We start from the raw sequence: 27146 nt of genomic DNA on the forward strand, positions 1-27146 counted from the left end.
CATGGAATAGGCTATATTAGGCAACTTGTTGCTCCAACATACATCCATGTAGGCCTTCACAACTTCAATGATTAACTTTGCGTCATCAAACTACCAACATTTCTCAGCTGGTTTGTGATGTAATGTTTTGGTGTCTCTTCTGCTTGAGTGTGTGCCAGCAAGTCTACTGTTTAGAAACAACTGAACGAAATTCTAATATTCTGTGTATTCTTTATGTTACTTTGCTATTCCTGTTAGGTCCTTTGACAATTTAAAAACCAATCGGAGATGATCGATGTGTTTCTTTGCTAATCTACCGTTGCTCTTTGGAACGCCATTTTGTCGCATACATGTGCGTTGTTAATGATGAGATGGCGTAACGTGAATTCATGTATGTTTATTCAGCTATGAGGTTACCTTAATAGCTAATGTTTTGAGGCCTAGAGCCAGCATAAAGGATGTTTGTAACGCCTTTTGCCGTCCTATCGTGATATAGAATTGAATTTGAGTTACATTGATTTAGAATGTGTTAGTAATAAAGCTATGTATAGCTACTAATTAGACATTTTGCATTTGTGTATGCAGATTGTTTTTGTTGTTGTTGTGCATATTCTGCCACTGTTGAGAGAGAGAGAGATTCTACGGCGATCCAGTGACCTAGTGACTCAGCGATTCTGGAGTGTCACTGTAACCAGTGGCCATCAACTCGCCAAGCTGGTGGACTGCACGTTTTGGATACATCATACAGATAAGATTTATGAGATCTCCAACATCATCACACACTGCCCGGGTAGTGATTTGAAACAAGGCCTTCCATTCAACAAACCACACAGGAACTGAATTGAAACTCAACTGAGTTGAACATTGAACTAATTGACTGGACTGATCTTTTTTTGTTTTAACTGACTGACTATTTTGGGGGAATTTGTTATTGTTGTTTTGTATGTGTGATTTCACAATCCTTGTGGAATGCTAAAATAAATGTTTTGATATTGCATGTGCTATTCAAACAGTGGTCGTAGCCAATTCACTTCAAGAGCCGAAACCTAATTATGATTTCTAATGCTAAAGTATCATTAATATAGTTCATTGTGATATTCTCATTGATGCCTTAAGTTACGTTAGTTACACATGGTTTTTATTTGGTTTAAATTGATCAGATATAGTTTTTGTTGGGGTAAACACATGGTTGGCCGTTTGTTACCAGCATAGTGAAGTTAGGTCTTAAGTGAAAGGCTACAGCCTACAACTAACGTTGTCAAGTCTTGATAACATGTTTGTTTATCCAAATATCTCAAATAGTATGGTGTATTTTATCATCTTGCAGCCAAAATCAGCTGCCGAAGCGAGAGCTGCAGTGCGGGAGCTAATCGCGGGAGCTTCGCGGCCTGTGTGGCCGTTCCAATTTGATAACATGGGCGCTGAAAGGAAAAAGGCTGCGCTTCACATACCAGTGTGTCCCAGACGTTATGGCTGCAACGTGGATGCTGGAACTGATAGTGGCCACTCTAGTCAATGGTGCAGTTTACAGCAGATGCGGGTCTATGCTCTGCTTCACGAGAGATAGGTAGCTTTTCTATTTTTGACTACAGCTACAAATCTTTTATCTATGTCGTTCATAACCAGAGTTTTAAGTGTAACCTATTAACTTTGTCAGTATATCTACAGGAAGAGTCTACAAGAAAGTTAAAATATATATGCCAGGTAATGTGCCAGTTGATGTGAAGTTATGAAGATCAAATTTACTAAATGAGTGGACTTGGCATTAAAATTGGCATACCCCATATCAACAATATTCCCACACTGGTAAATGGTCTGCTAGGTGAAGTCTTAAATTACATATTAAGGGTAAACTGGTAAAGTCTTCAGCTCACTTCCTAACAAGCAACTGAAAGCCTTAAATCACTTTCTTTGATTCATATTATTTCCATACCTCACTTCATCGCTCTCTGCCCTTACCTCACATCCTTTAATGCAGTGAAGTTGTGCTGGGTGTGGATACCACTTCAGTCCCATGGTACATACTATGGTCTGCAGGGAGAGAGAAAAGGAACACTTGAACACAATTAAAATATTGACATATAGAATAGAATATCTTTGTCATTGTACACTGTACAACAAAATTGGAGGCAATCCTCCTCAGGTGCACTGAATAAATACAATATAAAAATATAGCTGCAAGCAGCAATGAGGTGGCCAAGCAGTCAAATGACCCAGAAAACATTTTAGACATCCTCAGAACAGGGTTCCGAGTGCATGCAGCAAGTTTGGTGTGAATCCATCAAAGATTTGCTGAGATACTACCCAACTTCCTGTTTGCAGGCTTAACTGCACATTTTGATTGGCTATACAGGGCAAACGGTTTTGAAAATCGAAAACCTATGTGCTAGCTTTTGTGAGGCTTGGTCTGAAGATTATCTGTGACAAATTTGGTGAAGATTCGACACACTTTGTAAGCGGTTGTCCGAGTCATTCAAAATGGCGGCCGCATCAATTCGGCTGTTATCACAAGTTATCGTGTCACACACGGGATGTCCCAAGACATCATGAGACAAAGGAATCACTTAATAAAGGCAAACGAATCAACAGTTATTGGCCAAAACACATTTTTGCTTCCTGCGGCCACTCCCAGTGGTCACATAACACCAAATTGTTTGGACATCCTCAAAAGAGGGTTCCGAGTCGAGATACCAAGTTTGGTGTTGATTTCTCAAAGAGTTGCTGAGATATGAGTCAACTTCCTGTTTGGTTGCTTTGTTGCCAATTTTGATTGGCTGTACCGGAAAAACACTTTGGAAAAATCAACAATCTTTCGATAACTTGAGTGAGGGCTGCTCTGACGATGTGTTTAAACAGCTGTAATTCAGTCCTATTTTGACATGTCAAGGTGATTGTGGTCTGAAGATAATTTGTGCCAAATTTGGTGAATATTGGATACATTTTGTTGGAGGAATAGGGAAAAAACTTTTTTTTTACCTAAAATGGCAGCCGCATCAATTCATCTGGTATCACAAGTTAACATGCGTCAGACAGGGTATCGCCCCCTAGCGGTTAGATGACACAACCTTTTGTGGACCTCTTTGGAACAGGGTCCCGAGCACCTGTACCAAGTTTGATGTCAATTCAGCAAATATTTCCTGAGATATGATCTCACTTCATGACACTTCAAGGTGCAAGATTGGTCTCTTCTGATTCTACGTGGCATACTAAGTCGAAATATATCACACTGTCCCGTGTCTGCCAAATCTGACAACGCTTCCCACAGGAGAAACTGCTTACTTTTTTTCATACAGTAACTGAACACAGCATTTCCCTGCAGTGAGAATAGCTCACTGGGATAAGATGGGTTCCTCTGAAGTGCAAGGTCACAGGTTCGAACCCAGCCACAGTCATCAAGCATGTCATGATACTGGTTTATCTGTTTAGTGAAGCCAGGTATGCCACAGTAGCTGTCTAACAGTACAATGGTAATGATAATGTTTCATTCTCAGGGGATCTATACTTAAGAAGAGTCAGATTTATTGTGCTTTGTAGATATGTGTCCTCTAACCTCTAGGGGGGCGATCCCGTGTCTGACACATGTTAACTTGTGATACCAGCCGAATTGATGCCGCCATTTTGAATGAATTAATAAAACGTTTTTGTCCTACTCCTCCTACAAAATGTATCACCAAATTTGGGACAGATTATCTTCAGACCACAATCACCTTGACATGTCAAAATAGGACTGAATTACAGCTGTTGGGGCAACAATTTGGGCCAAATCTGACCACGCGTGCCACAGGAGAAACAGCTTACTTTTTGTATACAGTAACTGTACACAGCAATTCCCAGCGCTGAAAATGGCTCACTGGGATAAGACGGGCTCCTTTGAAGTGCAAGGTCGTAGGTTCGAATCCAGCCAAAGTCTCAAGCATGTCATGATACTGGTTTATCTGTTTAGTGATGCCAGGTATGCGACAGTAGCTGTCGAGCAGTATAATCATAATGGTCACGATAATGTTTCATTCTCAGGGGATTTATATTCAGAGTCAGATATATTGTGCTATGTCGATATAGTGATGCTACATCTAGCCAGTGCATCGGATTTCTTGCATCATAACTTCTGAACAGATTTGTCATAAATAACAAGATTGGTCTCTTCTGATTCTACGTGGCATACTAAGTCGAAATATATCACACTGTCCCGTGTCTGCCATTTTGGGCGTCGGCCATTTGGAATTTTCATAAAAACAAACTCCTTGTTCGCCGTAGCTCCTATTTTCATGGACATGTAATCGAATAATTTTCAGACCACAATCACCTTGACATGTCAAAATAGGACTGAATTACAGCTTTTTATACTTGGGTCAAATCTGACAACACTTCCCACAGGAGAAACTGCTTACTTTTTTTATACAGTAACTGAACACAGCATTTCCCTGCAGTGAGAATAGCTCACTGGGATAAGACGGGTTCCTCTGAAGTGCAAGGTCATAGGTTCGAACCCTGTCACAGTCATCAAGCATGTCATGATACTGGTTTATCTGTTTAGTGAAGCCAGGTATGCCACAGTAGCTGTCTAACAGTACAATGGTAATGATAATGTTTCATTCTCAGGGGATCTATACTCAAGAAGAGTCAGATTTATTGTGCTTTGTAGATGTGTCCTCTAACCTCTAGGGGGGCGATCCCGTGTCTGACACATGTTAACTTGTGATACCAGCCGAATTGATGCCGCCATTTTGAATGAATTGATAAAACGTTTTTGTCCTACTCCTCCTACAAAATGTATCAAATATTCACCAAATTTGGGACAGATTATCTTCAGACCACAATCACCTTGACAATTACAGCTGTTTAAACTTGGGCCAAATCGGACAACCGCTTGCCACAGGAAAAACTGCTTATATTTTTACCCAGTAACTGAACTGTGATTTGCAGCACTGAGAATCGCTCACTAGGATAAGTTGGTGTCCTGGCAACGGCAACGTCAGAGGTTTGAATCCAGCCAAAGCCGACGAGCTTGTCATGTCTCTGATTCTCTGTTTAGCGAGACTGTAAGCCACTGCAAAGGAAGCCAGGTACACCGCAGTCGCTAGTTACCTGTAGTCAAGCTACAAGCTATAGTCAATGCAATCCCTCACACAAACTATCAAAATGATTTTAGATTTTCGAAACCGTTTGTCCGGTACAGCCAATCGAAATCGGCAGCAGAGCCGCCAAACAGAAAGTTGTGTCGTATCTCAGCAAATCTTTGATGGATTCACGCCAAACTTGCTGCGTGTACTCGGAACACTCTTCTGAGGATGTCGAAAGTTTCTTCTGGGTCATCTGACCTGCTTGGCCACCCCATTGCTGCTTGCAGCTATATTTTTTATTTGTTTTTGTAATGGGTAAAATTGGGTAAACACAACGGTGATTCGTTATGAACCTTTGGGTCATGTGACCCGAAGGCAGCACAAGGGTTAAACCGTGCAACGGAACGTAAATAAAAATACAAGCAACTCAATTGCTACCAAGACGAAACTTTTGACACCTAGGTTGTCTATGTAGTCCAAATATTGACTGATGCTTAGGGGGGCAAAAAGAAATAATAATAACTAGAGATGGTACAATTTCTCGGGAAATTGTAGGGTGTGCTTGCTTGCGTCGGTTGCACAGGTGTCCGTTTTTTAATGACATTTTTACAACTGATTTCTGTATATTTTAGTCTACAGTACAGTAGACTACTGCTTTGTTCGTCTTGGTAGCGATTGCGTTGGTTGAATTGGATTTAACGTTCCGTTGTACGGTTTAGGCTGAAATAAATTATTTTCATGAACAGATTGACAACATTTAGGCTGTGGCAATGAAGTTCAGGTTAGTAGTTAGATAGACTTTTGATTTAAGTAAGGGGAGTGCCGAACATGTTCTGTCGCCGTTTGACTTTCTAAACAGCTGTGTACTGTAGATGTTTTTGTAGTGTGTCTCGCGTAAGCTACAGCGTTGCAGTGAGCTACACTGGTTTGAAACCACAGGTAATGGTAATTTCACCAACAAATCGTTTACTAATGTCAGAATAAATCCTACAACGAAAATGTATATGTGAGGAATGTGTATTTTAACGATTGAAAACAGATACATCATAGACCACTGTAGTATGTGTTGCCCGGGCAACACAGGCTATAATGTCATGATGCTAATACTTCAGTGAAATAGTAGACTACTGTTTCCGAAAGTACTTCCTTAATAATATCAGCTTATATTGTATTTACATTACACATCACAATTGTGTCATATCACAAAGTAAAATGAGTAAATAGTTATCACCCTGGCCTCTTTGCTTGTGGCGTTTCTGCAGCTGCCTTGCAGTAAAGCTATAGTTAGCCTAGCTATCCCTTAACAGATGCGAAACGAATGTTCTGCCAAAGGTAGTCACGCGTGTTTTCGTGACGTTAGTGACGTAGTGACGTTAGTAACGTCAGTGACTGTGGCTAGCAAATTAGCCACCGTTAGCTTCACTTTTCGCCACAAAAACTTAACTTCAGCCTAAACCATGCAACGGAACGTAAATCCCAATAGAAGCAACTCAATCGCTACCAAGACGAAACTTTTGACACCTAGGTTGTCTAGGTAGGCCAAATATTGACTGAGTTTTAGGGGGGCAAAAAGAAATAAAAATAATAATAATAATAATATATATGTGAGAGAACAAAGGTTGTGCTCTCGCCGAAGGCTTGAGCACACCCAACTAGAGAGGGTACAATTTCTGGGGAAATTGTAGGGTGTGCTTGCTTGCGTCGGTTGTACAGGGATTTTAATGCCATTTTTACAACTGATATTCCTGTATATTTTATATAAAAATGCATAGGGCCTACTTATTACGTATAAAGATTACATAGATTTAAAAGCATTTTTTTGCGGCTCATTTACAACTGAAAATACGAGTGAAGTGTAGAATGAAATAGATGTCTTCTCATTTCCCCTGCAAGAGGCAGCCTCATCGTTGAATCAAAACGAATACATTTGGCAGACCGGTGTAAAAATTGACCTAATCTCTATGACTTAAACGTCCTTTTAAGTTTTTCCCTTCTCGTGATATTTTAAGGAATTTAGCCTACTCATATTGCATTCATTCATGAATAAAGAACCCCCTTTGAAGATTATTCTACGACGTTACCGGCAGTAGAAGATGGAATCGCGATTCAAACAGTACCATCTGCTAACTGAAAATATGCCCTCAAAAACGTAAATAAGCTTGACATTTATTTAGTGGAAAATCGCTTTCATAAAAAGCTCACTGGTAGCGATCATTGTCAGTAACAACGCCAAGTGCGATATAGCCATGTGTGGAGAAGCTTCCCCGGTAAATTGTACTACTACGGTACAGTACTACAGTAGTAGACTACTGCTGTGTTCGTTCGTCTTGGTAGCGATTGCGTTGGTTGAATTGGATTCAACGTTCCGTTGTACGGTTTAGGCTGAAATTAATTATTTTCATGAACAGATTGACAAAGTTTAGGCTGTGGCAATGAAGTTAAGGTTAGTAGTTACATAGACTTTTGGTTTAAGTAAGGGGAGTGCCGAACATGTTCTGTCGCCGTTTGACTTCCTACAGCTGTGTCGATGTTTTTGTAGTGTTTCGCGTAGGCTACAGCGTTGCAGTGAGCAACACTGGTTTGAAACCACAGGTAATGATAATTTCACCCACAAATCGTTTACTTGTAATGTAATGTCATAATAAATCCTACAACGAAAATGTATTTGTGAGGAATGTTTATTTTAACGATTGAAAACAGATGCATCATAGACCACTGTAGTATGTGTTGCCCGGGCAACAGAGGCTAATGTCATGATGCTAATACTTCCGAAAGTAGATGTACTTCCTTAATAAAATCAGCTTATATTGTACATTACACGTCACAATTGTGTGTCATATCACAAAGTAAAATTAGTAAATAGTTATCACCCTGGCCTCTTTGCTTGTGGCGTTTCTGCAGCTGCCTTGCAGTAAAGCAGTTAGCTTAGCTATCTCCCAGAAGTTAACGAGCTGCTAAACTAATGTTCTGCTAGAGGTAGTCACGCAAGTTTTCGTGACGTTAGTGACGTAAGTAGCGTCATTGACTGTGGCTAGCAAGTTAGCCACCGTTAGCTTCACTTTTCGCCACAAAAACTTAATTTCCACTTAAACCATACAACGGAACGTAAATCCCAATAGAAGCAACTCAATCGCTACCAAGACGAAACTTTTGACACATAGGTTGTCTATGTAGGCCAAATATTGACTGAGTTTTAGGGGGGAAAAAAGAATAAAAAGAATAATAATAATATATATGTGAGATAACAAAGGTTGTGCCCTTGCCGAAGGCAAAGCACACCCAATAATATATATGTGAGAGAACAAAGGTTGTGCTTGCCGAAGGCGTGAGCACACCCAATAATATATATGTGAGAGAACAATGGTGGTGCTTGCCGAAGGCGTGAGCACACCCAATAAATATAGCTGCAAGCAGCAATGGAGGGGCCAAGCAGTCCAGAGCAGGACATGGCCTCCATAGCACTTGTGCAACAATTAAGTCACAACAACCTGTTGCACTCATGCAACACACCAAGTTTGGTTGAAATATCTGTTTGCGTTCAAAAGTACTGAGTGTTCAAAGTATTTTTTCTGGTATAACACCGCAGGCCTCCTCCGCTCCTCGTGGGAACGAAGGAACCTAAGTTTGGTGACAATCGGAAAAATGGTTGCTGAGTTACGCTCTCACGTCTCGTTTGGCGGTTTTGCCGCCGCCTTTGATCGGCTCTACCGAACAAATGTTTTGGAAAATGGAAAATCCATCTGATACCTTTCGTGAAGCTGGGTCTGAAAGTCATCTGTGCCAAATTTGGTAAACATTGGACAACATTTAGGGCGTGCAAAAGGTTTTTACACTTTTCCATGAAATCCAAAATGGCAGCCGCGTCAATTCGGTTGTTATGACATATCGATGGTCAGGCTTGGAATCTCACAAGACATAAATAGACAAAGAAATTACTTTATTAAGGTAAACATTTCAACAGTTACAGATATACAACACAGATGAGTAAATACTCTTTTGTTCCCCATGAGCAATAAGGCATGCGTACCAACTTTCAGACATCTTGGCCTGACGGGGTAAAAATGCCACCCTTTTGAAAGTGACAACTTTGAAGTGTGTTCTGTGCTCTGGCCAGGCCATCTGTGCTCTGGTCAGGCCCATCATGCAGAGATCCATTCTTTAAAGGGGTGATTGACTGGGTTTTTGGGGTATTTCACACTGTTCCTTAAGGTCTCTGAATAGGGTATGTAACATTGGTTGGGCTGAAAATGGCCCGGGTGCTGTTCTATGCCCCCTGATACATCCAGTGAAATTTTCCTGGGAAAAAACGCTAGGTTTTCAGATTTTATTGTATGCTCATGAATATACAGATGAGCTGCGCGCTGATTGGTTTACAACGAGTGAAGCTGCAGAGCAGTGTTGCCAGGTCAGCTGTTTTCCCGCGGAATTGGGCTACTTTTGAAGTGTTGCCGCAGGTAGAATTTTTTTGTCTTGAAACTGTTTTTAATGATGGCATACTAAACATTTGGTGTTACTTTGTAGATATTACAATACATTTGGCAATGATAGCAATGCTGTTGGACTTTAAAAGTAGTGTATATGGTTTGGCAGGGGCATATTTTGAGTTCTGATATTGGGCTGGTTTTTGGGCTGGTTTTATTGGCCATTGGGCTGGTTTTGATTGGCCATTGGGCTGGTTTTGTCACACAGACCTGGCAACCCTGCTGCGGAGCAAAGACACAACACGGCCAACAGCACTCACTGAAGCAAGAAGGTGGAGACTTGAAATAAAAACGTACAAATCTATCTATTGTGTCTACACAACACTGTTTTCAACAGATGTTGTCGAAGCAAACAGGATCGCCTTAGGTGAGTAACATTAGCACTACAGCTTAGCAAACAAACTATCGTGATTCAACTCAACTTCAGTTAGCTCTAGCTATCTTGCTGAAAAATAGATCTGGACAAACATGCATCTTGAATTGTAGATTTACATGACAACACGGGTTATCTATTTGAATGAAACACAGACAGGAACATAAAATAACGTTAGCCCCATTGCCAATAAACTACGCTAAATCATCACACATTTTATCTATGCTCTTGCTTTAGCAAGCTAAACTAGTTTACATACAGTCTAGGTGTTTTCGCTATCTATCTGTTCTTGCATTCCTTGCAAATCAGCGTTAATAAAAAGATGAGATAGAGTCTAGCTAACATTGACTAGACGGGCATGGCTGATGTTTGTCTATACCGTAGCGTAGAACTTAAGATCCCTGTGCAGTTCGACCCTCGACACATCTGCGCGAACCATTTCACCAAGGACGGTTTTGAAAACCTGGGACAATGTAAAGCAGGATTTGAAGCTGTTGCTGAAAAGAGGTGCGTTCCGACCTTATGTTCATCACAACCGCAAGCCGTAGTATGTCGGTAACAGTTATTAGCAATGCTAACGTATCCTGTATCTAGCACCTGCCTTTATCCAGCTCTTTCAAATAGATAATCTAGACAGGCGTTGGCAATAGGCTAGACTGCTATTCGTTTTCTAGCTATTTTTTCGGAAGCTTCCCTTCTAATGCCGACTACAGCTAGTCTAGCTAGTCATTTTCTAAGTAAGGTATGTTGATTTGTTTAAAAACATATTTAGCTACCTATGCTAGATACAGGAGACGTTAGCATTGCTAATAGGCTAACTAATGAAAAAATCATACTTACAGCTTGCGTTTGTGATGAGCAAACAGTAGGGAGGACAAACGTTCTGCTCTCAATGTAATCACAACGGAGTTCCAAGCGTCAACAAATGCTAAACTGAACTTATTGCTCATTTAAAATTGTCATATAAAACACACTTGTGAGATTTAATGTACAATACGATGTACGATGATATTATTAGTACATTTACTTTCGAAAACAGTAGTCAATTTTCGCATGTTGACTGAGACGTTAGCATATATGATATGCTATACGATAGCGGTCTGTGATACATCCGTTTTCAATCGTTAAAATAATAAACATGGCTCACATATCAATGAACGTTTTATGATTTATTATGAGATAATATTACTAGTAAACAATTAATGGGTACAATTATCATTATATACCTGTAGTTTTAAGCCAGTGTAGCTCACTGTTATGCTGTGCGCGACGTGGTTTAGAGAAACTTCTAATTCTATTGCTGTTTAGGAAGCCAAACGGCGACAGTAAAATCTCGGCCTTCCCCTTACTGTATGATACAGTTGGAACAGCACCTCTTTTCATAAACAGCGGCTTAGCAAATCCTTCTTTAAATTGTCCAAGGTTTTCATTCAAAACTGTCCTCGGTGAAATGGTTCGAGCAAATGTGTAATTGAGGGTTGAACTGCACAGGGATCTTCTCATAGACAAACATCACAGCCCGTCGAGTGTTTGGTTCCTTAGGAAGACTCTGAAAAGTCAGCATTCCCTGTACAGCCTGGAACACTGCATTTACCACCGTAGTCCATTTTCAATATGCTAGAAAAACGCTCTTCTTTGTAATTCTGTGGATGTACACAGAGCAGCACGCAGCAAATTTTGGGGCGTGACAAAGGTACAGACCAGAGCCAAAAAAGGTTATAGCTACATTTTTTAATTGTGAGATTTGCATAGGAAAGAGGTGTCAATGGACTTTGAGGTTCACTGTATGTCCATTTTACCCACTGAACTGTCGTTATTCAACTGTGACAAGGTAAATTTGGTTCTGCAATCAATGACCCCTTTAAAAGCTTTGACTACAACAATTTCATGAAAGTGAGGATACACTTTACAAAAAACATACCACACACGGCAACACTTTTTATAAAGTTCCCCGGGACTGGTTTGAAAACCATGGATATTGGAACCCTGCCTGAATTGACCTCTCTCTAGAATCTCAGTCAAACACAACTGACAAGAGTCATGCGGGCAACTGGAACAAGGTAGAGCTAATGTCCATCTATATGTAAAGATAACATCCAAGCTGGCAATTTTGGCAAATCTGACTGCAGTTTTATTACACCATATGTAGGCTACTGTGTTATGGAGTCAAAGAACTTGCTAAATGAATTAAACGTCAAATGTCAAATCCCACTAAAAGAGAGTTCCAATCAAATTCGATTTTTTTTAAACCTAGAGGTTTAAAAGACTACCTTTTCCTAAACTGACTCAGAGCACTGAGTTTCAACATCCATTTACACATTTTGTCTATTTTTTACTCTACTCTTAGAGCATGACTGTTTATCTTAATGTCAGCACCTGTCTGTCATCAATTGTCTCTGGAGTGGGGGGTGGGGGCTTCTTATCCAACAAATTACACCCCTGAATTAAAACATCAATGGCCTACTACAATTGTAAATATCCTTTGGCCTCTTCTCCAATTGGCCCTTGATGCAATCTAATCTAAAATCTAATATTTTCTGCACTGTTTTTGGGGACTTTCCACATCAGCACCCATTTCCCAGTTCCTCTATTCTGCACTACTACACTTTGACTGTGAAACTTTCATGTAGGCCCATACATGTAGGCCCATACATGTAGGCCCATACATGTAGGCCCATACATGTAGGCCCATACATGTAGGCCCATACATGTAGGCCCATACATGTAGGCCCATACATGTAGGCCCATACATGTAGGCCCATACATGTAGGCCCATACATGTAGGCCCACTGTAGCAGTTACAGATATACAACACAGATGAGAGTGAATAAGAGATAATGGTAGTGGGAGGGTGTTGCACTGTTCTGCTTCTCTACCACTTTTATGAAACATTTCTGGGCACCACTGCTTTTGCCTGTTAGTGCCTGCAATGCTGGGAAGAAAACTATATGACAACAATAATGTTTAATGTAATGTTTAATGTTACTCTCTATTTTTTGACTCTACTCTTAATGCAAGACTATGTTTAAGTTATTGTCTGAAATTCTCTGTCACCAACTGCTTTGGTCATGCTATCTTAAAAGTCTATTCCTTAGTTTAATTGTGCCAAAGAAGATGATAAAATGACCAAGCTGTGTTTGGTTGATTCAACTTCATAGTTCTGAAGAAGAAGATATTCTGTTTCTTTTAACAGTAGAATTAGCTGTGTTCAAACTAGCCACAGAATGGGTATTAGGCCAAGGAGTGAAGGTGGGGGCTTGGTGAGCCCACAATGTCCTGAAATCAGACATCCCAAGTCTCCCGGAAGTTCCGGGACAGCCACCTCCCCAACCTGCAGAGACTCATTTCAGGATGTCTGTGAAATGTTGTGTGTGCATCTCGCCAAGCTCACGTGTGTGTCAAGGGACTCTGACCCTGTGCGTGTGAGAATTTGGAGCACGCGAGGTGAGGACTAGAGGGACAGAGGATTTTGGGAAAAAGCCCTTGATATTAGCCAAGCATGCATATTTAAAATATTCACAATAAATCTACTTTTCATCTTACAGTCAACTTGTTTGACTTGTACAGATTTGTGTACTAAACATTCTCAAGAGTCTTCATGTGAACTTGTGATTGAATCAGAATATCAGTTTTCCACAAGGGCCTTTGCTTCAAGCCAAGGAGTGAGTGGCGACTTGGTCAGCCCACAATTTCCTGAAATGTGTGTGCGTCTCGCCAAGCTTGCGCGTGTCTCAAGGGCCTCTGTCCCCTTGTGTGTGTGCGTGTGAGAATTTGGAGCACGCGAGGTGAGGACTAGAGGGACAGGATTTTGGGAAAAAGCCCTTGATATTAGCCAAGCATGCATATTTAAAATATTCACAAATCTACTTTTCATCTTAGTCAACTTTTTCTCAGATTTGTGTACTAAACATTCTCAAGAGTCTTCATATGAACTTGTGATTGAATCAGAGTATCAGTTTTGGACCGGCAAATGTGTAAAGCATTATTTTAGCATTAGCGATAAATTATATTTATTTTATTTCAATCGTTTTTGAAGATATTAAGTTGCCTTTGCACATGGGAACGTGTTGTAGTGTCTTCCACGTGACATACAAAGTTTGGTGTTGATATCTCAAAGATTTGCCCAGATTTGACTCAACTTCCTATTTGGTTGCATTGTTGCCAATTTTGATTGGCTATACCGGACAAACGGTTTTGAAAGTCAAAAATCCCTTTACATTTTGAGTGAGGGTTGCTTTGACGATGATGTGTGTAAATTGAGGGAGTCAGGTGGCTGAGCGGTTAGAGAATCGGGCTAGTAATCAGAAGGCTGCTGGTTCGATTCCCGGCCGTGTAAAATGACGTTTTGTCCTTGGGCAAGGCACTTCACCCTACTTGCCTCGGGGGAATGTCCCTGTACTTACTGTAAGTCGCTCTGGATAAGATGACTAAATGTAAATGTAATTCTTGGGAAGATCGGACAGAAAGGAGGAGTAGCGAAAAAAGGTGTTTTCTTAATCTTTATTGTACAGAAAAATCCAATATGGCTTTTTTGTTCATCATGAGCAAATGGTAAGCAAATGGCATCACTTTGAAAATAGTCAAATTGGGGGGTGGCCTGTAGCGCCCCCTTCTGTCTAAAGTGACCCATGTTTGGTATGGTAGTTACTAATGTGCTGCAGTTTCAACATGCCAAATTTCACAACTTTTTACAGTTCTGGTCTAGGGGCTGCCATGGCAGGGCCCTAGCAGCCCTAGCAGCTTCGCTGCTTGGCCCCGAATAAGAAAACATTTAAAGAGAACATTTAAAGTTAAAAACACACACATCCATCACATTGCACTATTGCACGGCTCCCTAAAATGTGTCCATTGATGGTTCTTTATGTTTTGATCTTCAGTTATGGAATTGATGTCCTGTTTTCTTTATTAGAAACAAGTACAGTTCACAGTACTTAGAAATAACACTAAGCAAACTGAGTCTCTTCCCCTGCCGGTGAAGGAGTCAATGTTACATCTCTTAATGTAATCTTTGTGTTAATAGCTGCCAAACTACATCAATATGCTACTATTAGGCAATAGGCTATATTGAGTGCATTTGTCAAAGGCAAACACATCAACTTACATAAAACATTACATAAAGATGGGAGGAGATATACATGTGATGCTTTGTTGAGTCTTTGAAGTCTTCCTGTTGAAATGTCCTCAATTGTATGTGATGTGGTGCTGTTCTGTGGTTGGATGTATGTTTGTGCCACGGGGAGGCGCTACCTCTGTAGTGTGTTGTGGAGGGCGCGTCGGCGTCATTTTTGTTCCAGTTGATATGTTCAATCAGAAGCTGTCTGACCGTGAGACTGATGTGTCTGCAGTTTATACAATAAATATGCCAAGAACGGCTAAAAGGTTATCAACCTATCGTCCACTCTTTTCCTCCGAATACAACGTTAGCTGCAACAACAGTATAACTCAACACTTCCCCCTACCTGCACTTTATATCAACAAATCTACTGTAGCTAACATTGAGATTGCACCTAATCTCTATACTGTTAGGTTTTAACAATTTTTTCTCCTGGTGAAATAATCCGGTTATGTCTCTTACTGTTAGGACTAACAATGTGCTTTAACCTTTGGATGTTGTAATATATCACCACATACATTTGCCTGTGTTGATATCACTTACTTATTCTCTATGATAACTGACACTTTAACTAGGCTGCCCAAATCTTAATTCAGTGCACATTTATAGAAAAGGGCAGTTTTTTATAAAGTTCTCAGTTCCTTGATCTTAATGGTAAAGCACACATTGATTTGTACTGTGTTAGTCTAAATGTCTGATGATACCTGAATACATAAACTCTGACATGATATAACTTTACCTCAATATGAAGGAGCTATTTCATACTATGGTTATGGCCTTGGGAGATATATCTGTGCACCAAAAATAAGTTTACTGTTATGTATGTTATGTGAGAATGTGTCCATGTATGTGTTATTGTGTATCTGACCAATTATGTCTGAATAAAATAAGAGCAGGATGAATCTGTGTGAATATACCCAGCAAATAGTTTGATACTGAGAGAACATTATTCCCTGAACAAGGACTATATGTATATTGCATAGGCAGCGGTGCAAAACCTAAATCTGCCCGATGCCCCACTCCAGCAAATCTGCCACCCACAGCATAGAACTGCCTGACCTCAACGAGACTACACACCCCACTACCTTCACCACCACCACAATGTTATAATAGCACACAAGTTGCCATGTTTTTTTGTGGTGCTGCAAACTAAGGTATTTTTCATTTCAGTGTGGTCAGCAAATCAATGCGAAAAAAAGGAAAATGGTTTGGGGTGGGGAGCCAGGATGAGTTGAGAGAGAGAGAGAGAGAGAGAGAGGATGAGGCATCTGAGGACAGCGTGGCGTTCGAGGTAAAAAGAACAATAGCATGCTGCATTACTCAGTCTGTGCGAGTACATAATTGGTGTGGTATACAGTACAGTACTACCTGCCCAAGAAAGCCCAGACAAGAGTACCTGAGATCTTTACATCAACAAGAAGCAAATTAAAGGAAATAAAGTCTGCCTTTTTTTCCTTTCTTTGTTAAGATAATGTAATTGACATACTCGCCTGGAACTGTGATAATACCATGTAAAAATAAATCCTTATCTTTATTGTAATGGAGTATGAGGCAGTGTTGTAGTCAAGACTAGGGCTGTCCCCGACTAAGATTTTCTTTGGGTCGACCAAGACTCGACTAAACACTTCTGAAAATTGACTACTCTAAATTTGAAACGTTTTTACATTCTATAAATGTCACAATGTTTTTCATCAAACCATTTTGTGTGATGTTTTACCTCACTGTTTTAAGAGATCATCTGAAAGAAATACATACGTAAGAAGGGAGATTGACCAAGACAAACATAAATGTACAAACATTTTCCCTATCTGACTCAATGTAGCTGCTGGACAGATTCAGCCACTATCAAATTTTCTATTAGGCTACTAATAATAAGCCTCGTGTCACCAGTCCTGTTGTTACTGAATGCCGATATCATAAAAAATGCCTGATTGTAAGAGATAATGAATAATAACCAATGTACTACATATTAAAAATATTGTTTGTTTAACATGCAAATCATCAGAGCCCGCTGATCACCTGAAAGTGCAGCATGCAAATTTACGTAGAAGACGAGTGGGGAACGGTGCAACAGAGAAAGATTTTGTTGTTGGAGAAGATAATGTCATTTGATTTGGATGTGATATCTTTAACCTAGATAATTGTAAACTTCAATTTAGGGAATAAACCTTCAATCTTGCTTCATGTCTTTGATTATACACACATGTATACAGAACTAGCTATTTGACTAGTAACAAGAGTCTAACAACTTAGCACATCCAAAGCCAACATAATTGTTGAAAGCGTGCGGTCTCTCAAATCAAAAACTAGGCTGTTGTTCAAAATAAAATGCAGTTGGTTAGACAGGTAGTAGCACAGCATAAGCAGACATAGCCTAAAACTTTAGTTCCCGAAACATAAAAATCCTATGCCTAGCCTATATGCTACACACTGTAAAATAATGATCCAATGGCCAACTTACGGTTTTCAAGTGGTAGGCTACATCATATTCAACGTCAAACTATGGAATATAAACCGTTGTTGGTATGTTGCATGTTTTGAGTCACCCGGCACTTTGATAAAATGCTTCCATACCACAGATTTCTTTGTCATTTTGCCTAAAGGATTAATAAAACCAATTGTAGACAAAGTATGGCAGAGTTTAGGCTAACAGCTACAATTATGCTCATGTGTAAAAATAAAAACGCAGATTAACGAAAGGGGAAATGGTAACACCGCTTGACAAAAAAAAATCTTAGTCGACCAAGAGCATATCGACTAAACAATCGACTAGTTGACTGAGTGGGGACAGCCCTACTCAAGACCACCTAAACCGAGACCAAGTCATGACCAAGACCAGAGTGTATCGAGACCAAGACAAGACCAAGACTTTGAGGGGTCGAGACCAAGACAAGACCAAGGCAGGGCGAGACCGAGTCAAGACCGGACCACTCAAAACACACAAGCATTAGGGTTTGACGAGGTAAAAAGTTAGATTGGATCTGTAACTGTGTATTTGAACAAAAAATGTGCACTCTTAAAGTAGTGCCGTGTGCTTATGGCCAGTCAAAACAGCCTATTTAAAAAATAATCTAAGAGGCGCATTAGGCTAGTACTCGGTCTCTGCTTTCACATGTCTCTCTCACCAAAGTGAAGGAGCGCGGTACCGCGGCATTTAACTTAACATTATTAAGTTGGGAGAGGTATGCAGCTGACATGAGTTAATGTTGATGTAACATAACTTTATATGAAGAGTCAGGTGGCTGAGCGGTTAGAGAATCGGGCTAATAATCAGAAGGTAGCTAGTTCGATTCCAGGCCGTGTCAAATGACATTGTGTCCTTGGGCAAGGCACTTCACCCTACTTGCCTCGGGGGGAATGTCCCTGTACTTACTGTAAGTCGCTCTGGATAAGAGCGTCTGCTAAATGACTAAATGTAAATGTATATTCATCATTAGCTACATAGCTTTATGTGGCCTGGCTCATTATCACAAACAAAATCTGTAAAGCAACTGAAACTAACGCCCTGAAACATACAGTATGTTCCATACATTATAGCTAATACTCGCAAAATCTCTTTGTGTAACGGGGGAAGAGATTTTTTGAAGAGTTTTGGTACAAAGGCAGATTGCAAACGTTAGGTAGCTAGATTTGCTAGCCTTACGCCTAGCTGACTTTTTTTTTATGTTTTCTTTCTAAATGCCGGTAAAAGTTTGATGTAGGCCTAGTCCCAGTAGTCTCAATGAGTGTCCTCTTACACAAGCAGTGTGTTTTCTTTTGGACGTTATTGTAAACTCTTTGTGGTTCAGGTAACCAAATATAATTATAGATCATTTGGCCAACATCTTCAGACAGCCACTGTTTTACCCATCTTCCTCATTCACTTTTGGGGTAAAAGGAAGGGTGATGGGTCATTTCAAATTATAAATGAGTTAGTTATTGGTTGCATTTGAAGCGTAATGTTTTACATCCAATAACAGTAATGGTATTAACAAATAAATTCAACAATGCACAGGCAATTTAGTGATATTCCCGTAGTTGTGGTCTTGACCGGTCTTGAAATAAAATCCCTCTTTGTCCGAGACCGAGACAAGGCCGAGTAAAAATGCGGTCGATTCCGAGACGTAATGTTTTGAAGATCTCGTCTCGATTCCGAGACGAGACCTTCAAGACCGGTCTCGAGTACTACAACACTGGTATGAGGTCATGTCCTTGATACATATTATTAATATAGAAATGAATAATTATTTGTGACTCTGGGGGGGAAATGCTGATAGAGGGGTAAAGTGCTACTGTAAGATCAGAGAGAGAGAGAGAGGTATTGTAAATGGATCAAACATTACAAGAGACCCAAATTCTTACGGGTCTTAGAGGGTGATGCATCACTATTGATAAAAAAAAATTAAAAAGCATGACACTCAGCAAAATAGGAAACTGAATTCCACATTAAGGTTTTTTTAAATGAATGATATATGAATAAAGTTGTGGCCTATACAGAACCTAAAAGAACCGGATCTGGACATTAGTAAGAATTAAAAGTTGACCAACTTAAGACCCTCACAGATGACTGCAGAGTGGAGGTATTGTATATTTGAGCATATCTTCCCCAATACAATACACTATCAGTCACTGGTACTCCTTAGTCACTGCCAAATGAAAAATATTGGAACATCAGATTTGCACTTTTTATGAGGGCATGACATTTGCAAGGATGCTAAATGAAGATTATGGTTCCACTTTTGTTGGCCATTTTTGCTTTGCTCGTCCTGTGAAGCCAAGAAGAGGCACAGGTCATTAGCATCGATTGATACCGGCTGATGGAAGAACCATAAGATGCTGTGGCGAGCTCACAAACACACACACCCGCTACTGAAATCCTCCTTTATTGATTTCACCTCATCCAAGCCCTCTATTAGTACATCTTGCCCCCTACCCCTCTATATGAACTCGGCCCCTCTCCTCGTGTCCAGCTTCAAATTACCATTGAGTATAGATGGTATCAATTACACAAATCAATTACAATTGTATTATTTTAGTACTGACCCCCTCCCCTTCTCCTGACAAAAAAAGGCTGACCCCAAAAAAGGATAGGTTGTCCTCTGGGTATCACTATCACAGCTCAATGTAGCCCTTGATTGTAGCTAACAGCACATTTAACAAGACATATTGTCCAAGAAAGATAGATCAAGCTTAATTATCCAGGAAAAATAATGGAGGTCCGAGGGTGGTAGGACTGACTTAAGAGGGGTACATGGTTTTTATTTCTTAAACCAAAAACGAATTTAAGCACCTAGCAACTACATTACACTACTCATTCTATTTTTCACTGCTCCTGGCAGAGTTAGCAGCATCTTCTTGGAAAAAGGTGATGGTTCTAGCCATCTAGACTTCCCCCTTTTCCCAATCTTACACTGCAATTTGAACAATCAGGGGTCAAATCAATACATTGCGCCCTGTCAGGCAAATCTAAGTCAAAAATAGAAGGGCTATTAAAGTGTGTAATAGTCATTAAAAAAATTATCTTGATTACTGATGACATGTTGCTTCTTAACTTTTACGACTTGGCTCCGGCCTGGGCCCTGTGGTTCACGAGTTCAGAGCAGTCTAGAATCTGACTATTTTTCCAAGCGCTGGTAATTGTGCTGGTTGGGTAGTGGGTGGTTGATGCATCAGTGGTAGTAGTTATGATGGTGGCGGTGGAGCATGAGAGCAGGCAATACTGTACTTCTTTTCCCAGCATGCATTGCAGTTTATGTATTTTTGGAGTATGAGCTAATAAGAATACATGAATTATATTTTGTATCTTGGTTGTGTGTGTATAGTAAATGTTGTGTGCATGTGTAACCTTGAAACAACTCTTCTTGATACCTAAAATGTTTCCAATGTGTCCAGAGTTCTTCCAAGCCCACCATAGTTGGCTGTACTCAAACAGGATTAGGTGTACATGTGTGTGTCTGGCCATGGCACAAATAATTTGTCAAATTCCTAATAGAAAAGATAATGAGCAGCAGATCTTTGTGAAGTGCGTCTGTGGAATTGAGCCGACACATACACACCCACACAACCGCTGCCACACACACACTATCAATACACAGAGAGAAAGAAAAAAAACTGAAACACATTCACACACCTTGACTTTGGGTGGATTTCTCCAGTGCTCTTTGAGAACGCTGTCTGATGTCATGTTGCTAGGTAGGATCACAATGTCGTTGCTACTGTCTGAGCACATCATGTCACACTCCTCACCTGTGAGCGTGAGAGAGATACAGAGAGAGAGAGAGCGAGCGAGTAAGAGAAAAAAAGCGAGAGATCATTCGAGAGAAAGAAAGAGATGACACATCATTAGATATTAACAAACTTATCAAGAAAGAACTAGGTAATATACTTAATAAAGAAATATATGTTCTTATTTATTTTCTTTTTTTACATAGTCATGCTCAACAGCAAGCGTTTTAAATATATACATATATTATTTCATTGAAATGTTTATTGTTATTGTAGTTATATTCTGCAATTTCTGTATTTTTTCATTGTTGTTTTGTGGTCTACAGACCTATTCCATGTCCTTTCTTGCAGATGGCTCGCACATTGTAGTTCAGGTTCTGAGGTATAGAACACTGGCCCTTGACCTGAGGGCAGAGGCGGAACGATCCAGTCCAGTTGCCATCCTTCCTGCAGCGGATCACATTGGAGTGCTGGAATACACAAATTCACATGTATACAGTACACGCGCATACGCAAACACACACACAAAAACAAACAATTACAAATGCACTCATACACACATGCCAAGTACGTTGATCAAACACCCAATACCACCATGAAACAAGATACAAGCCTTATCTAGCAGCCATCAATAGGGATGTTATCCCAAGTGAAATAAAAAAGATGTCTACAGTTCATAAAAACTAGCAAGATTGCAATAGGTTTCTACAACAATCTCATTGGTAAATTATCTCATTTAGTAGGCTTGACAATGGTGACTGAGTGGGGTGGGAGTGAGGGACTGTATTCAAAGAATTTGTGAGAAAGTGAGCGCAAATGATTTGTGAATTAATCATTTATCTAGATCAGAACACCCACTGATGCTCTCATTAGAACACAACCACTGGTATTACCATATCTATTCACAACAGCTAGCAGCTACTGCTGAGTAAAGTAGCATTTATATGCCTCATACAATACTGCCCTGCAAAAGCTAACCGCAGTAACTACACAAACAGTGAAACTGAGAAAAATGACTTCAAAGTTATTTGACTATCCAGCCAGATTTGTTGTAGGTAGATTAGTGGTAGTGCACTGATTGAACATATATTAATGAAGTAATATTTATTCATTAAAAAACACAGCCACAGATTTGACCCATGACCCCAAAAATGCAGATACTTCACTCTGCCTTTAGATTTCTGTAAATAGCTATACAGGTAATGCAGAAGCTACAATGTTGTTTCCAGTTTTCTTTGTATTTTCAGTAAAACAAACTATTTAGACTAATTTAATATTTTGTAAATGTATTTAATAATCGCGTTTTTTTTGCCCTGATCAAATGATCAAAATAACAATGATGATCATTGTCTTCAGTATTTTACACAATGAATGAAGGATTCTAAGAGACTGTTACCACCCATCCTTAAGTCTCATTACCCCATTGCCTTCTGGCAGGCGTTACCGCAGTATTCGGTCGCGCACACGCAGACTGGACAACAGTTTCTATCCAAGGGCCATCAGGCTCCTGAATCGACATTGACATGGTCATTGATTCACTTCTTACTAGTTACTTACACACTGTCACTTTCAGCTACTGATTGCACTATCAGTAATATTGCACTATTGTACTTCACTTAGTTTAGAACAGGTTAATAGGGTTAGCAATAGGTTATGTGTATTTAGGGTTTAGTATATTGTATTATTTATATTTATCTGTATATTTAGGAGGTTTATAGGGGACTCATTTCCGGGAGGTAACCCCCCCCCCCCCCCTGAATTAAAGCAAAAGAACACTGAACAATATGAAAGAAATGAAAGTGAAATACGCTAGTCATCACCTAACGTTAGCTAGCTTGAGTTTACTAGCTTATCACTGGTGGGTTTAGCACAGTTATTACGGAGTTGGTTTCGTAGCTCATTAACATAACATTACTTAGCCATTATCTGGATATGTTCTTTTAACCCTCGTGCTGCCTTCGGGTCACATGACCCAAAGGTTCATAACGAACCATCGTTGTGTTTACCCAATTTTACCCAATATAAAAACAAATACAAATAATTTTCTTTTAACCATTCCAATGTGGGGGGTCTGAGACAGCCCACCGGTTAAAAGAAAATGCTTCACTTTGTTTTTGTATGCGGTAAAGTTGTCGCAATACAACGGTGGGTCACAATGACTGATGGGTCAGAATGACCCGAAGATAACACAAGGGTTAAGTGCGAGTTCCAGTATACTTTTCCCTCTAGATGCAATTTCATTCAGGTGAGAATGGTGATAAATGAGCTCGAAATATGGACCAGTAGAATCATTTGTAGACCACAGTAAGTGCATCCAATGTAGGGGCAAACAGATACAGAGCACAGTAACAGCGCTTTACTGTGGTTTGCTTCGGTTTGAATTGCGTCCGATGTGTATGGGGAAACAGATACAGAGCGCAGTAACTACACTTACTGTGAGTTGCCTCGGTTTTGAGTGTGATTTTGTAGTTTCTGCGATTCTTTATTAGCCTGGTCCTAACCAGACTCTCGTACATTTCATTTGTACAGAGAGTCTGGCCTCGCTCCATTGACAAGCGTTGACTTCCTTGTAGGCGGGTACTCTGTTGAAGTTTAAAACTATTGGATTTGCCCAGAGCCACTCTGATCTGCCATAACCAATCACTAGCGTTCGCCTTAGCCAATTCCTTCACCACTACTGTAACAGAGCTAGCTGCCGTAGCTGGAATATCAAACTGTTCCCGAACCCCGTGGGGAGGAGGGCCACAACATCATGGCCACCAACAAAACTCAGCAAAACTTGTTCTTGCTCCGGCTTTAGCTGTTGGATATTCGGCAGCGTTGCCACAACGGACCGAATGGCTTTGCTCGCATCTTTCTCCGCCGCCATTACGGAACTACAACACAAACTAGCGTACAACATCAACGTCATCGTTCTCAGCCACTCCCTCTGTTCGCTGATTCGCCGGTAGAAAATCTACCGGAAACATTTGACTTACGTACCTCATGGTGTGATGGCATTTTTTTATATAGTTACTAAGAATGTATTTTTAATAGACTGAGGTTGTGTTTAAACAAATGGATGTTGCAGTTGGTCTTAAGGTATTTATGGTGTTGGGTTATGATGCCTGATTGAGAAGCTAGGGGCACGGAGGTTGGGGGATGTTTGAGTTCTGTGGCCTAAAGGGAGATGGGTCAGTTGATCTAGCAGCCCTGACCTTTTGGCCGAGGAGATTGTGTCCTGTGTCCTGTTTGTGTTTCATTAAGGGTATCTTTACTGTCCTCATTTAGAGAAAGAGCCGTGACATCAAAAGACTTTGGTCACTTGACCTGGGGGGTTATATTGTCTTAACTGTCACTGAGCAGTGCTGACCAATCACAGAGTTCAGAAAAACCATTTGATCTAAAGTTTATATAAGGCAGGGTTTTGGGGTTGTTCTGTATCACTCTGGCGAACGACCTGTGGCTAGCACCTCCTTCGTTATGACTGATCACAAAGTACTTTGTTAAATCATGATCTGTATAAGCAAAATAAATTTATTGTAACCGTCATCTCTTGACTATTCAAATCTACACAGTGCCGCTTGAATTTCCACCATTACAATGGCCAGACCTAGTACAGAAGCAAAATCAAAATTGAGCGGAAGTACGTAGGAGGGCAGAACCAGGCTAATTCTTTATACCCCTTTTTTCGAAAACGGAGCAAGATTAAACTCTGAAACTTTGTCACAAGATAAAACAGATATTGAGAAGTTCAATTTAAATTATATCTAATTTTTGAGCTACTGCGGTTAGCCTTTGCACGGCAGAATAGTACAGAATGAGTTTTTTTCATATGTGCAATGACCTTCAGCATGTCAGTGTGTAATATACTTTCTTACCCTACAGACAGACAGACACAAGTATACTCAGTCACTCTCTGTAATACCCACAGCAAACAGACACAGAACATGCAATAAGGGGGAGGAGTAGAGAGAGAAAGACAGACCTGCTTGCATGGGGCGTGCAGTGGTCTCACCGTGTGGTTGGTGGCATCGGCGGTGCTGAGGGATGTACAGTTGAGGCGGCAGGTGCTGTCGAAGTGGAAGCCGGCGGTGCACTCAAACATGCCATGGAAAACCGGTGGAGGGGGGGAACAGGTCACCGGCACACACTCCCCCTCCAGCCAACTCCCATCCTCTGTGCACTGCCGCTTGAATGCTCGCCTGGAAGGTAAGAGGACAAGCTGTAATAGGCTGTAATACTTTATTATTTGAATCATTACTTTAAGAACACATAAAAAACAGGTCACTGTTTGGCTGTTTCCTCTATCCTATAACTCTATTTGATATTGTCAATGTAAATGTTGTATGTGATTCAAAGTGGTTATGTAGCCACTGTATTTGCTTTTATATCCTTACATATTTAATCTTATCTGGACATTTGGCAGCACACAATAACAATTACGCAATTCAATCCAATTTCATTATAACAGACAACAAAAAGAATTGGGCTCCAATCCCATCCTTGTTGGCTATTAAGCAAAAGACAAACAATGAGACAAGTAAAACTGAATTGAATTTAAAATGGATCCAGGCCCGAATCCCAAGACTTCCTGTATGTCTACAGTAAATAAAACCCCAACAGCAGTAAATGAAATGAGCGCTCCAGCGTTTACCTCTTGGGCTTGTTCATGACATGGTAGCCTGGCTTGCATTTGTACTTGCAGAGGGAACCCACTTTGAGACCGGTTTCATTGCAGCGCTTAGTCTGCAAGACAGCGCTGGGCACTGGGGCTGGAGCTGGACAGCGCAGCTCGCACAGCGCCTCCGGAAAGGACCACAGGCCATCCTCCAGACAAGTGAGTGTGTTGTTTGTACCTGGGAGGAGATGGAGGAGTGGAGAGTGGGGGAGAGGGGGGGAGGGGAAGTAAGACAAATAGAGAGAAAGTAAGACAGGGATATTAAGAATGAGGGAGTGGGAAAAAGACAAGTGCAAAAAGGGGTAAACAAGAAAGGCAGAAAGAGCGTGAGGGACAGTAAGATAGAAAGGGGAGAGAGAGAAAGAAGATTCAGAGTGAATGGGTAAGACAGAGAGACAATGGGAAAGAGAGCATAAGGAAAACAGTGTCTCTCAGTTGGGTTACAGCAGGGGTCAGTGTTGTAGTCAAAACCACCTAAACCGAGACCAATTATGACCAAGACCGGAGTGTATCGAGACCGAGACAAGACCAAGACTTTGAGGGGTCGAGACCGAGTCAAGACCAAAACCATGGCAGGGCGATACCGAGTCAAGACCAAGGCAGGGAGAGACCGGGTCAAGACCAGACCACTCAAAGTACACAAGCAGTAGGGTTTGACTACGTAATAAGTTAGATTTGATCTGTAACTGTATTTGAACAAAAAATTAGCACTCTTAAAGTAGTGCTGTGTGCTTATGGCCAGGCAAAACAGGCTATGTTTTTTTTCTTCTTTTTCTTAGAGGCTCATTAGTACTCGGTCTCTGCATTCACATCTCTCTCTCACCCAAGTGAGGGAGCGCGGTACCGCGGCGTTTAACTTAACATTATGAAGTCGGGAGAGGTATGCAGCTGACATGAGTAAACGTTGATGTAACATAACTTTATATTCATCATTAGCTACATTGCTTTAAGTGGCCTGGCTCGTTATCACAAACAAAATCTGGAAAGCAACTGAAACTAACGCCTGTTGCCCTGAAACATACAGTATGTTGCATAGCTACTACCTAAATCTCTTTCTGTAATGGGGGAAGAGATTTCTGAAGAGTTTTGGTACAGAGGCACATTGCAAACGTTAGGTAGCTAGCTTTGCTAGCGTCACTTACGCCTAGCTTACCTTTTTTAATGTTTTCTTTAAAAATGGCAGTAAAAGTTTGATGTAGGCCTAGTGCCAGCCGTCTCGGTGAGCGTCCCTTTGCAGAATTTACATAAACTGTGAGTTTTCTTTTGGACGTTATCA

The 27146-nt window shown here is 40.6% G+C and overlaps 1 protein-coding gene across 1 annotated transcript in view; it reads right to left on the reverse strand.

Annotated features, from left to right (window-relative positions):
• The window catches only part of LOC134038990 (pappalysin-1-like), a 267738-nt gene that overhangs the window by 32847 nt on the left and 207745 nt on the right, over positions 1–27146 (reverse strand). The window contains exons 16-20 of the mRNA XM_062484743.1: positions 25847–26048; positions 25208–25394; positions 21539–21680; positions 21116–21231; positions 1939–2010 (exon numbers count right to left, since the gene is read on the reverse strand). Of these exons, the coding sequence (XP_062340727.1) occupies positions 1939–2010; positions 21116–21231; positions 21539–21680; positions 25208–25394; positions 25847–26048 (719 nt within the window). The remainder of the gene's footprint in view (positions 1–1938; positions 2011–21115; positions 21232–21538; positions 21681–25207; positions 25395–25846; positions 26049–27146) is intronic.

The sequence above is a fragment of the Osmerus eperlanus genome, chromosome 18 (assembly GCF_963692335.1).
Source record: "Osmerus eperlanus chromosome 18, fOsmEpe2.1, whole genome shotgun sequence".
NCBI classification, from domain to species: Eukaryota; Metazoa; Chordata; class Actinopteri; order Osmeriformes; family Osmeridae; genus Osmerus; species Osmerus eperlanus.